The sequence below is a fragment of the Egretta garzetta genome, unplaced genomic scaffold (assembly GCF_000687185.1).
Source record: "Egretta garzetta isolate BGI_Z169 unplaced genomic scaffold, ASM68718v1 scaffold342, whole genome shotgun sequence".
NCBI lineage: Eukaryota > Metazoa > Chordata > Aves > Pelecaniformes > Ardeidae > Egretta > Egretta garzetta.
The window spans coordinates 750,719-764,180 of NW_009258887.1; the positions used below are offsets into that span (position 1 = coordinate 750,719).

At 36.7% G+C, this 13,462-nt stretch overlaps 1 protein-coding gene across 1 annotated transcript in view; it reads right to left on the minus strand.

The window, feature by feature from the left end:
* PDE5A (phosphodiesterase 5A) overlaps nucleotides 1-13,462 on the minus strand; it is a 45,720-nt gene that overhangs the window by 22,443 nt on the left and 9,815 nt on the right. Inside the window, exons 3-8 of the mRNA XM_035889647.1 lie at nucleotides 10,532-10,603; nucleotides 9,345-9,434; nucleotides 7,973-8,110; nucleotides 7,456-7,523; nucleotides 5,334-5,442; nucleotides 2,152-2,236 (exon numbers count right to left, since the gene is read on the minus strand). Coding sequence (XP_035745540.1) covers nucleotides 2,152-2,236; nucleotides 5,334-5,442; nucleotides 7,456-7,523; nucleotides 7,973-8,110; nucleotides 9,345-9,434; nucleotides 10,532-10,603 — 562 coding nt within the window. The remainder of the gene's footprint in view (nucleotides 1-2,151; nucleotides 2,237-5,333; nucleotides 5,443-7,455; nucleotides 7,524-7,972; nucleotides 8,111-9,344; nucleotides 9,435-10,531; nucleotides 10,604-13,462) is intronic.

Genomic DNA, 13,462 nt, shown 5'->3' on the forward strand with positions numbered 1-13,462 from the left:
GCATGTAAAAGTTTTCATGTCTGGTGACAATGTAACACTGTCCTGTTTCCAAATTACATTCTGCTTGGGGAACTTAGTATCAGAGTCTCCCCTAAAGAGATCAGTAAGAATATTATTATTATAGCTGTAAACTGTTGTGGCAGGGGTTGTGGTACATGAATATTGCAGACAGGATTCTGAACCTTAATGGAATGAGAGGACTAGGAATGATAGTAAAAATATATAATCCCAGCAAATAAGGATTCACAAAGAACAACATTAACTTTCCCTCGGAAAAAAAAAGCCGACTTATAAAACTCCATAGGAAAATCTCATGAAACTCACTTTCAGATCTCTGTTTAGTACTGCTTATGACATTACAATTATTTCCATGGCAACTGTTATGTAATGAACACAAGATTAAGACTCAACAGTGAATAGGCAACAAAAGCAAGTGAATTCTTAAAAAGAGACAGCATTTGGATGCACGTAAAAGTCTCTTAAAAAAATGAGAAAACTGCAGTGAATATACTGTGTAGTACTTAAGACTCTTTAGCTGTAACCTTTTCTAAAAGCTTCTGCAAAGCATTGAGAGGTCCATACAATACAATTAAAGGAACTCAAAAGTCTTTTACTAGGACATAGTTCTAAAACCACAGAAAGATTCCATAAAGCTTTCACCACATACCTGAAAAATGCACAAGTCAGGAGAATAAATAGTTCTTTTCATATTTCTTGCCAGTAAGATTTGCTTGGTTTTGCTGTGGACAGTTTTTCCCACCCCATGCCCATCTGCACACTACACTTCCCAAATTCTGGTTTTGGGTATGCTAATCTTAAAAATAAAAAGGGTAGACTTATAATAATAGTCTTACATAGTATATAGTATGCTAAAGAACTTCTGGGTATTGTCACAAAGATAACTTCTTGGCCTTGCCCTGTTAAAGATCTGAACATTAGGCAGGCTGTGAAACCTTAAAAGACTTTGAAGAACATTTCCCAGTGAAAATTAGTCAGATTTGAAAAACACACCTAAATGGATGGCCTGACTTTCAGTTTGAACTTCCACAGAAAATAACAATAGAAAAAAACCTATGAGATTGGATGTAACTGTTTGATCAGTAGCTAACAGCACGGTAAAATACCTCTAATTAAAGCTCAACAGTTCAATCTTCATCTTGGTCTTCTAGGGTCTGGTAGGATACTTAAACCAAAGTAATAAAATAACTCATGAAAGAAGCTGATATCAAAAGAAATTAAAGCTCACAAGACTTAAAGCTCATTAAGCTTAGTCCCTGACCAGATCCTCCAAACTATTTAGGTGTGTACTCATCTTTGAGGACACAGACCACAGCCACCTAAATATTTTTAGGGAACTAGAGTTAACTAGGCTTCTCAGTTTCCATAAGCATCTAGGCCTATGTGAACCTAAGTAACGTCAAATTACTTCTAAAAATGTTACCTCAGGAAACCAGTGGTACTATGGCCACTCTTGAAAATGGAAGAAAAGTAGTTCTAGAAAAAGCAAAGGAGATGCTGCAGAGATATTTACACTGGGTAGCTTTAGACATTTAAACTAATGTCTTATGATAGGACTGTACGCTCCCTATGTAATGCACAGATAGAGGCAGGCACCTCCAAGGGGCAATTTGTAGCACCAAAACTGCACAGCAGCTAGCCTTCTAATGGATAAATCTTTCCATAGCTGAGTCTCATTTGAGGAAGCTGTCAATGTCTGTGCAGTTCAGCTTGCCTTTCCACATGCCACCACTGCTCCCTAAAAACCCAGCACTACAGACAGCTCAGGCCTGAAGAGCTTATTTACCGATTTATGTCTTCTCTTCCTTTCACTGCCTTGTAAAAGATCTGCACAAGCAAGAGTGGTAACTGACTCTCTCAACAAGAAACAATGAAAATAATTTTACTTACAGAAAATTTTCTAATACAAAGACGCTATAAAAGTTGTGAAGTATCACAAGAGTGGTGTAGATACTTGGTAACTTATTAGGTAAGCAATTTACAGTCAAGTTTGCAGTGGACTTATTAGTTGAAAGCATGGTAATTAAAGATATTTTCTCCTGAGTTGAGATTCTGTGTTGCTGAGATCTTACTGTGGAGCACAGAAATATTTCTATAAAATGTATGAAAGTATTTTTTTATAAAGATACCTACCTATCACTTTATTCTTTTTCCCATTTTTTATTGGTGTACACAGCAAACTCTTTATGTGTTGACTTACATTTTCTGCATTGTCATTCTGTTAAACAAACAAAAAAATACAGTTACAATTTTAAAGACTAATGTTCAGGTGGCTGAAGTGAAAAAGCTGTAGAGCTGAGGTCTACAACTATTCTTGGCTTACATATTCCTTCAAAAAGCAACCATGTCTTCAAAGAGTTTGCACATCTTTGGCTGGACGGTATAACAAACATGGTATCTGATACAAGCTTTGGTGAAGAATAGTACAGGTAATGATAATAATCTTCATTCAGTAGGTGCTTACAGTGACTTGTGTAATTGTGCTAAGAATGTGCTAATTTTATAATAGATTCTTCCATTAGAAGGTACCACTTCCATGAAAATGACAACTTTGCACCAAGACAAAGTGTTCCACTCAGTGCAGCTGGAAAGAGATCAGATGGGCTTTATGACACCCTTTTACTCTCATCAGGTGATGAGCTGTAAAAGGAACTGACCCTTTCCAGCATATCCCCTCACTTGCAATATGGCAGTCTAAGGAACAGATGTCATAAAACAAGAGTAACTACCTAACATTAAACCAGCTGTGCATTTTGTGGCAATAAAATTTTCGTAAACTCTTTTGCTTTGTTTGAGATGCCTTGATTAATCCACAAATACAATGAAAGAGGGCTTAGCGGAGACCAAATTATGATCCAAAGAACAACAGGTAGGAAAACTACCACCAACTAGGTCAGAATTCTGCAGTCTTCCAAAGACCTTTTATCGTGTCTCATGCTCCAAGAGAAGGAAACTGAATTTATTTGAGGGATGAAAGGGTGGAAGCGTGGAACAAAAAGACAATGCATCTTTTTCAAATTCCTTCTGCTCTGACTGCTTCTGGAATAACATAGCAGTTGCTGAGAAATACATTTGGTCCAATTTCTAATTGTATGTGACACAAAAAAATGGATACACACTATTTCAGATCAAAAGATTATTTGGTGGGGTTTTTTTACCATTGTTGCTTTGCTGCCTGGTGCTGTGCAAGGACTGCAGACAGTTTCTTTGCAGGGAAATGAACAAACACTATAATGCTTGTAAATAGCAATAGGAAATGTGATTCTTTAAAGTAAACATTGAAGGGTTACATCATGCTAGATACTTTACATGACTCCAGGAACTTAAGCATTACTACTTAATAGCAGCCCACTATCAAGAAGGTATATGGAATGACTCAAGAGTAGGATTTGCTGTTTTCTAAAGTGTGACATACCTGCAAAATCAGCTGTAAAAGGGGGTCTAAGAATCAGCATCTCTCCCTAGACCTCTCCAGCAAGGGTAGCTGAGAAACACGAAGTCAAGCTTGCATGAAAATTGGTTTATGGCTGCTGTGAGAAGAACCTGCTATTTCATGGTAAAGTTCAGATGCATTGAAAGTCAAACTGGACTGGATTGGAGATGAGACCACAGTGCACAGTGCTTAATAAAAATGCCTGACCCAGTATTAATGAACAGGAAGGAGATTAAGCAAAAACAAGCTTACATGCCTTTATTTGGCTGCCATGCTGGCCTTTTAAGTCACCTGAACCTGAGGCAGGCAACATTATGGTTCTTCCATGAATAAACCCAAGTTGCTGTTCTGCCTCATGTCACTACCTAGGTAGTTGAGGCCACCAAAAGCATTTAGAAAGCACAAAATTATTTTGATAAGGTGAGTAAGCATGCTGTTGAATGTCCTCCATAGAAAGAGGCAAGCTAGAGTTTCTAGGGCACCTGGGATTTCCCTTATGTCAGGGTTCATCAGATTTCAAAACATTCAGCCCACAGCCCTGCCTTGAGACTGATCCTTCACAGTGGTGGAGATGCAGCCACTGTGTGTTGAAAAACATTATCCAAAATTCCTTCTAGCAGTACTATAATTTTCTTTTTATGAGTTTCTTTTACATGCATAAGGTGTAAGTCATCTAGATTCCAGGGAAAAATGCAAAAGAATTCTAACCCTACTGACAAAGTGAAAGGCCTGTTTCAGACAAACAGTTGTTTGGATGACTCTCAAGGTATTAATTTTATTTTAAAATGTCTTCAAAATAATCACCTCTTTCCATATTGATCTAATACAGTATATCCATCCAACTCTGGTTTTACTTCCACTCCTGCAGTTAAGATAGCTTTGGGCCCTGTACTGCAAAGTGAGGAGTATTCAATTCCTGTGTTGCTCAGCCCTTCATAGAAACCCACTCCAGAATATCCATGAAACGTTGCACAGAGAAAAAGGGAAGCAATACAGCTCCCCACAAGTCTGCCCCTTCTTCCCACTTACTGGAACAGTCACATTGAACACTTCATTTTCTGACCTTTTTATTGTGCATCTCAGAAGAGTTTGGTAAAGAGCTATCTGCTGAACATCGTAACCCCTCTCCCTCTTATTGTCCTCTCCCTGAGCCCCTCTAGCCAACAGGCTTAAATACAAGAGGAGCAGACATCTTTCTAATTTCTGCATTGACAGGAAATTACAGAATTACAAGTTTGCATTTTGTTGACAACAACTTTGAAGGCAACCTGACCGTAATCTGAGTCTTGCCAAGTGACCTTCCCTCCTAACTCTCCGCTACCTGTGTGTTCAGTGGTACACCATACCACAAGCTCACACTTGATGAAGTGTGAAGCCAAAGCTCCCAAAGAAAAGCGAAATTATTCCTTCTTGAAAACAGCAAAGAACTTTCATCTGTAATATTAATCTTTGCCAGAACAAGAAGGGAAAGGAGGGGATAAAAGGGAAGGACCTTCTGAGAGCCTCCCAACACTCAGTAAACTACCGAGGATTACTGTGAAAACTTCCAACTGTTCTTCACTTCAATGTTTGCCATAGAACATATTGCAAGCTCTCCACATCGCACTGTTTATTTATTTACAAATTAATGTTAAGCTTTTTTAATAATGGCTGCAGAGATAAATCCTTCCCCTGGCCACCCGGCTCACTGTGTGAGTATTGTACCATTTCTTCACTGATAATGAATTTTATCAAGCAAATGTCCCTTCCTTTGTGTTTGCGTAATTCTAAGCGTGGCCATTAAATTAATAGAAATAATAAGGGGAAAACAAGAAAGGCTTGAAAGGTAAACAGAAAAACATTTTCCATTTCTGAATTTCAAATCTAAGCATATTTTACTCACTGTCCAGGGAAATCTTCTGTCTTTGCAGACATCTGGGATGTTGAGAGGCTCCATCATATTCTTGACGTACTGAGCATACATGTAATTGATTTTGTTTGTATCGTAGTCCCTGAAGGATACAACATTATTATTATGTGCTTAGTATGAAAATAGAACATTTAATTTTTCAAAGGAGGTACTTGCTGTATGAGGAAAGGATATAACCAATAGATAGATAATGGAGTTGACCTAATCCAGCTGTCGCCACAAAACTGCAGAGTGGATTGATTTATACATTCCACCATTTCTTTAATATTCAACAACGTTAACGCTGAACACCAAACTTAAAAAATAAACAAATTAGTACAGTTTATGCAGATAAGGGATAAAGAATGAACAACTGGGTTTATATTGAAATAAACAGAACTTTTGGAAAATGAACGCCATTCACAAATCCGACACACTTGAAAAATCAATACTGGATGAAATTCATGTATTCTTTAAATGGAGCGCAAGAGGTGACATTTATGAATCTTCTGCTTCTGAGTTAATTTCAAATTTTTTCTAAAAGTAAAGGCACAATCAGTTGCATGGGGATTCTGTTACTGAAATAGAACTGTTTATTCCAAATCAGGACATAAAATACCTTAACAGAATCAATCATCTCCTACTTTTTTAGCCACAATGTATTTAATTAAGGCCTTTCACAGTTCTCTTGGACCCTTTCCCATCAATCTCCTGTAGTTTCCCTCCGACATTTGACTTGACTTTAGTTATCCTTCTGGTGTAAAGGAGCTTCACAGTACTGGAGGAAGGGAATTATTCTTTCATTATTTCACAAACTTGGTTATACAAGGCAATGCCCCACAATTCTGAAAACCAGTCTGATTTGGGGTTTGATTCAGGGTCCTTGATTACATAATAAGCCTGAAATTTTATTATGTAAAGTAATACTTCCCATCTATCCTACATCATTATAGTTCTGCTACTGCCCCAAATCGTGCCCTTCAAGCATAGTAGAAGTTCCAACTCCAACGGTTGACTCACAGTACAGTCCTTGGCATGTAATTGTGCTGTCTCAGGAACAAGATTCAGATATGCAATTAAGCTTCAAAGATTCCTTTCCTATCAGTTATGAGAAATAATTTACTGATGGCCCATGCAAGCAGTAAATTACATTTTGAGTCCATTAACTAGTAACCATGAAAGGGATAACGAATAGGAAGGGTAAATTCTCTTTACCATTCCCATAGTGTAGAAGAGGAAGTAAACAGGAACTTTCTCTTTCACCCTGTGATATTACTAGTCTGTTGTACCTCTGTACTTTCTGGTTGTACATTGTCTAAAATCATAATACAGCTCAACGGTTTTTAGTTGCTCGAGCCACACACTTTGGACATGATTTTCTAATATATGGAATTTAATATAGTAAATGTTCATTGCAAAAAAGATCAAAGGGTACAGAAATCTCAATTTTCTTTCTGCACTCCATATGTGTAGTAGCGCATTTTATATACAACTGTGTCTTACTCTTTTGACATTATTTGAAACAAGTGGGTTTGATGACAGAGAACGGTAATGGAGACAGTAATTTTCAAACTCCAGTACAGAGGTTCAGACTAAATTTGGAAACTATTTAATCTGGGTATTTTAATTCAAACTATTTCTACATCTCTCCCTTCCTCCCAGTTGAACTTCTTAATGGTTTCTCAAAGATGAGTGAAAGTTAGAACTTTAGGACTTTATTATTGATGTAGTCAGTCGTTCTTTGACTCGGCTTCCCTATCTATGAAATAAGAATAATTATTAAAATAATTGATTAAAATAATAAATAGGATTAGTATCTACTTATGTGGCTATGTGTACTCTACAACAGTCATCTAAGCAGATTTCTTACAGATCAGTTTTAGAGCAGCCCACCAACTTAGATTTTTACTTACATTTTGTACCTTCCAACAGTGAAGAGATCAGGCCCTATTCTCCCATTCTGCTCAGTGTGACCTTTTAAGGCGATAGAGTTTGTCTATGTACATTTCAGGGCAAAACCTGCTCTATAAAAATAGCAGTAATACATGGTACCCAGTGGAAATAGTTTCTTCAACATCCTCTGGGGATGAACAGAAGTTTGAATTCATTGTTTTACCTCTTCATATTTTCAGCTGAATCTTCTAATTCCTCAGATTCCATGTGAAACACACTAGAAAATGAATCCTGGAATACCAAGAGGATATTTTAATATATAAGCTTATAAGGTTGTCATAAGTTAGAATAGTACGATTCATGAAAAGCTTGTTGCAGTTATCATAACCTATTCTGTAATAAAGACACACGTAAAATTATTTAAGTTCATTTCACATCTAGCAGCAAGCGTACATGATCCTACCACAAAAATATCTTTTGATACAACTTTAAATATCACTGAAGTGTCTTGAATCTTTACTGATCACTCTGAAAAGAAATGCCAGTATTTACAAGCTGTGCCAAATTTATCTGTCAGCACAGAACTTCTTTACTTTACCATTTATCCAATTCTAGACCTGCTTTGCTTGGACAGGTGAGGACATCTATAGGTTTGAAACACTATTGAGTCAGAGTGGAGGGAAGCCCACACTGCCCCGAGGGAATAAGCACCTCTGCCTTTAGACAAAAAACATACTCACAGTACAATCTTCATCCACTATGAAGATGGTACATCTCTGGACTTGCATGAAGGATATTATAGTGGCAGCTATCTTCTTCAGAATTACTTCCAAAGACTGCTGCTCTTCAAAAATCAGGCTGGCAAGATCAAGAAGCACCTGGGGAAAAGGTCTTTCATGAAATTTTGACTAGCTGTGATTTAATCAATAATTACCACTACTGCTGTCTTTAATTCTTCTCCTCTCCCCTGAATCAAAGAAGTCAGCATGTTTATCTGTGACCAAAATTAATGTTTGGCTCTCACACAGACTGCAAAGTAACAGTAAGTAATAGCCAGTTTGACAATTCCGATGGAAGAAATAAATAGCATAGTTAGCTGTCTGATGTCGGTCAGAGAGAGAGAATTGATTTAGGCATTAGCAGGTCATCAAATGAAAGCTGAGAAATCCATATAACATGTAGTTATTTGTCCTTAGGAAACCTAATAGTTTCCTATGGCACATACGTGCATTCTAAAAATAGTGATATTTACATTTCTTAAGACTTTTGAACACCGTTTTTATCTGTTGTAATTCTAACAGATCCTAATGAACTCATTCAGTGAAAACATCACTTAGATACAGTCTGCTGTATTTCAGAGCTGCTGCTGAAGGACTTAGCTGCTCAGGTGTGCTCATATTATATTCCTTTTTTCCTCACAAGAAGCATGGAGCCAGTTGGAAAAGATTATCCAAATTTGTACCAGTTTACAAACACTGATAGTCACTTGGAAACTCAAGACCTACAAGAAAATTTTTAAAACAACTGCTGCCTAGTTGTTTCTCCAAAACCTTTTCATACCTTATATGGCAGACATATTCACCTGTAAAGGCCATGCCATTAATAACCCATCAGTTATAAGATGGCTGCAAAATACAGTTACATTAATCAGAAGGAAATTCAGTTTTCCATCTGATCATTACTGAAAATATGGTTAGTTGCTATTTATAGTTGTAGTAGACTAAGAAAGCAATCTGTATAACCTCTACTGTTCTGTAAGGATAATTCTATCTGAAATTTCTGGAGTATGTACACCTCTGGTTGTATAATATATACAGTGAGCCACAGGATAACTTCAGGCAATATCGAGTATATTCACATGGAATTAATTTTCTGACATGTAGCTTTACCTTCTCCTCTAGATGATCCACTTCTCACAGCCCAGGCTGGAATGTGCCCAGCTACTTCTCAGTGCAGTTAGTTTAGAGCTTTATTAGAGATACACAGCATTCAATTAGAGTAATTAAAAATAGGCAAGGAATAACTACCATACAAGAAATATCAGGAGCAGGCACTGATTACTAGCTAACTATCATAATTTCTGTATTCTTGGGACAAACCTGTTGACCATACCTGATTACGCCTGTTCTCAAGCAAAGACGTCTCATACAATTGAGCATTGTGAAGAACAATTCCACAAAATGCCAAATATGCAGCAAAATCCTGAAGAAAAATGAACATCAACACCTCGTGAAGATAAGTCTCACAGCATCTTAACTCTATTCAAAGATAAGCTACTACATTTTTTTCTTTTCACTTTGAAGTATTAGTTGATATTTTAAGTTATTTTTAGCAACCACATATTTGGGGTTTTTTTTTCAGTTACTCATAATTTGTTATTTCCTCAAGAATCTCTTCACCCTTTTTTAAACTAACAATCTTCACAGTTTGTCCTGGTAGAAGTAGGACTCCTATAAGAAGCAGCTTGGAGGACTCAACTCATTTTGCAGCAATGCATATTTTATCTAGAAAAAGTGAATGCCTCTCTTATTTTGGGGAATTCAATCTCTTGGAAAGTGGAAATAAAATTCTACTGACATAGCAAAACCACAATTTTTTTCCCTTTTGGAATAAGATTCATTCTGATATACTGCAGATACTCAGTATGCATTTTGTTTTAAAGGGGAAGTTTTCAAAGGGAAGTGTGAGTTCTGATTTTTTTTTTTATTGCTGAGGGTTAAGTCAGCTTCTTCAGCCTGACTGTAGCCTGTTTTTTGCTATATCTGAATGTGAAGTCTAGAGATATTTGGAAAGCAACTGCCATGTGAAAATTAGGAATCAAGGTGCTGTCTGCTCTACTGATTACCTCATATATTCTTCATAATTTATCCAAAGCTTTTTCTCGTCCTGCAATTGCTATATTGAGAAGTGATACAGTATTTAAAAAAGAATCACTACACAAATTTTAATATTCAAAGTATATTGCCAGGTATGCCAGGAGAGTCAGAACAAATTAATAAAAAAATTATGTCTATTAAAAGTTACTAAACTGGTTTACAGTGCATTTCAGTAGAGTAAGCCTGTGTTTCAGAGATGTATGAGAGAGACCATGCTGATCCAGAAATTAAACTATTTCACATCCATGTTTCTCATGGCCTCATAAATAAATAAATTTGCAGTATTACCAGGAATTTTTATGTTTTCAGAAGTGTTTAATTTTTAAGAACTTTAAAATTTCTGATCAGCATGAAAAGTAATAACATATCCATCCCCCATTCCCTTATGAAAATAGAAGAGACATAACTGTCCAGCTTTTATACCTTTTCATCTTGTTCAGTGAAAGTGCCACCAATTCCAGATTTCTTATTGATTGCTTGAGCCACACCAACAACCTAGTGTATGAAAATGGAGTAATTAGATAATTTTTAGGAGTCTGTCATTGGATTCTATTTCTAGACGTATTTATAGAAGATGATAAATGATCATTACAGGTATTAATTTGGTTGACCTTTAGATAACATAAGATATTTAAGCCTGTTTTTTTCCTAATGTATTCATATTACAAATAGCTGAGCATGAACCTGAAATATCAAAAAAATAAGTGGCATGAGTCCTGGATGTTCTTATGAAGAGGGGCTGATTTGATCCAAAATTGATTCTATACATTGGAACAATCATCTCCCAGAAAGACAACAACAGATTACGCTTCTGCAGTCATAACCCAGACCACACAACAGCTGTCTCTAAAGTGCATCTGCTTGTGTGTGTAGAAAATACCCTTCCTGCTAGCTCTGACAAAAATTTCCAAAACAGCCTCCTTGCCAGATCTAGAGATTGGCTACAGTGATCTTTTTGCTTATCTCTGAATCTGACTGGATTAATTTTCATCTGCTGAAAAATAGCATACAGAGGTTGTGTTCCTGCCAGACTCAAGTTTGTTACTCAAACTTAGTACATTTTTAAAGGTTGGCTTTTACTAAGACCACATTAAACCAACACTGAGAAGAGATATTTTGTTACACTTCATCTGGTAGTTAGACTGTCCTTCTTGCCAAGATATGCTGATATCTTGTCATTTTTAATTATTTTCCCAATGGAGCAATTTAGAAGGTAAGGAAGAATCCTGGTTTACAGGTAAAGAAGCTAAGCAAAGGGTAAAAAGTTACTCACAGGTCCTGCAGGACATCTGTGATGGACCTGAGAAGCAAACCCATATGCCCTGATCTCTATTAAGTTGTTCTTTCTGCTTTTGGGACGTGGCTTAAGTCCTAGCTTTCAAATGGACTGTGTATTAAGATCACCAGCCGAGAGGCTTCATAAATTAAGGCTGCCCTCATAGGTAAATCAGTGGAGAGATAGCAGCAAGGAGGCTTTACCTGATCTAGAAAAAAACCTACTATGATTTATGAACTAAAAACATCAACAGACCAGCTCCATTTACTTCCTTTGTTGGTTTGTCTCCTTTTGGATTTAAGTGGAAGAAAATGGAATCTGTGTAGCAATAAACCAAGCCAGATTACACATCTAGTTTTATTCTTAGAAGTTCTGTCTAAATTATGTTAAATTTCAGATGATGCTTTTTTAGTATAGAAATAATCTGCGGTAAAATTTTATTTCACGTTTCTGGACATAATTCCATGAATTGGAAGATGAAAACACGATTTTTTACAAAACAGAGAACAGTCCCTTTAAGGACAGCCAATTAAAGTCCAAGGTACTGGTGCTTTTATAACTTTCTACATAAAGAATAGTTAGCCAGTAAACATGATTTCTTGATGCAGAATGTTGGTTTAGATTTAAAAAAAAAAAAGAAAAAAGTAGAATGTGAGAGAACAACACAGCTGTTAAAGCATGATGCTTTTGTTACTGCCAGTCTTTCTGGAGTTCAATTCTGCATGCTGGTGAGAGCCTCTCAGGAAACCAATCTGCGCTGCAAACAGTAGGACTCTTTATAAAAATGAAAGTGGAATTCAGATCTTTGCTTAATACTGATTCCAGTTTCTAATGCAGGCTCTAACTCTGACATTTGGGGAGAAATGAAATTGGGTGGTTGCTTTGGACTTGCTCTTACATATTCAACACAGATGTCTTCTCTGGTAACCTGGATGTGTTGTTCAGAGCCCAAGGAAAACAAGAGAATTTAAAAAGGCATTCATACAAGTCAGTATGAAGAGAAAGGGAGCAGTTCTTCAAAGAATTAATTCACTAGGATAATATTTCTGTAGATTCCCCACAGTAGTTATGCAAGCTGTATACTGGCAGTGACCATTCTGTCCTGTAAACTAGTTCAAACTTCTGGATTCTGCACTTATCCTTGACTTCCGTGCTTCTACTTTTCTGAGTCATAAATTAACCCCATAATTTCACAGCACACTACAATTGGAAGGCTTTCAGAAGGAAAGACAGGTTAATTTCAGTTGAGACACTTCTGACTTTCACTGTCAATAAGGTGAAAATGAGAGGTTTTCTAACTCAAATATTTTATCATTCTATATTAAAAAAGGTTCTTTATTACTATGCTACACATTACTAATGCACACTCTTGTTCTCTATTAAATCAAACTGTTACTATAACAAATGTTTCTCTCTGATGCATAAATACTTCCTAGATTATAGGATCTCAAGGCCTTAGCCTTTCCCTAATATAATTCAGTATGTTTCCACTCCTTTTGAGACTTTGCAAATTATTATTAATCTGACTTTAGGCTTAAAAGAATTGGAGAAAGTATAGTTTCCTTGATTTATGAAGAAAAAAAAAAAAAATGTTCTGACTGTTAGTGAGTAATGACAGGTCTCTGCAATTGATATCAAGAGTGGGACCTATGAGGTGGTAAACCCAATGCTGTTCATCAGGATGGATGAGAAAGGTACCAAAGTAGAAGACCTTCTGAGGAAGGTGCCAAGTGGAGGGTGGGGACAGTTATGTCTGAGCCATTACTTAATTGGTACCCAGAAATAAAGCCTACAGTTTATGGTATCAAGCTGAATAGTCACAAACAGCACCTGGAATGGATTTAGGTTAAGGCAGAACTGAAAGAGAAAAGTAGCGCCAGAGCAAGAGGTAGGAGAGGGAGGCTGGAAACTGGGAGGAGCTGGAATTCACTCACTAAACCCCTGCACTTCCATACAGTTAGACCATTCATCTATTTAAATGGCTGAATCTCATCTTCTGCTAAACTCAATAAATCTGCTGTGCAGTAAACTCAGAGGCTAGAATGTGCTAGCACAGCTGAAGCCCAGCTAGCCCAGGA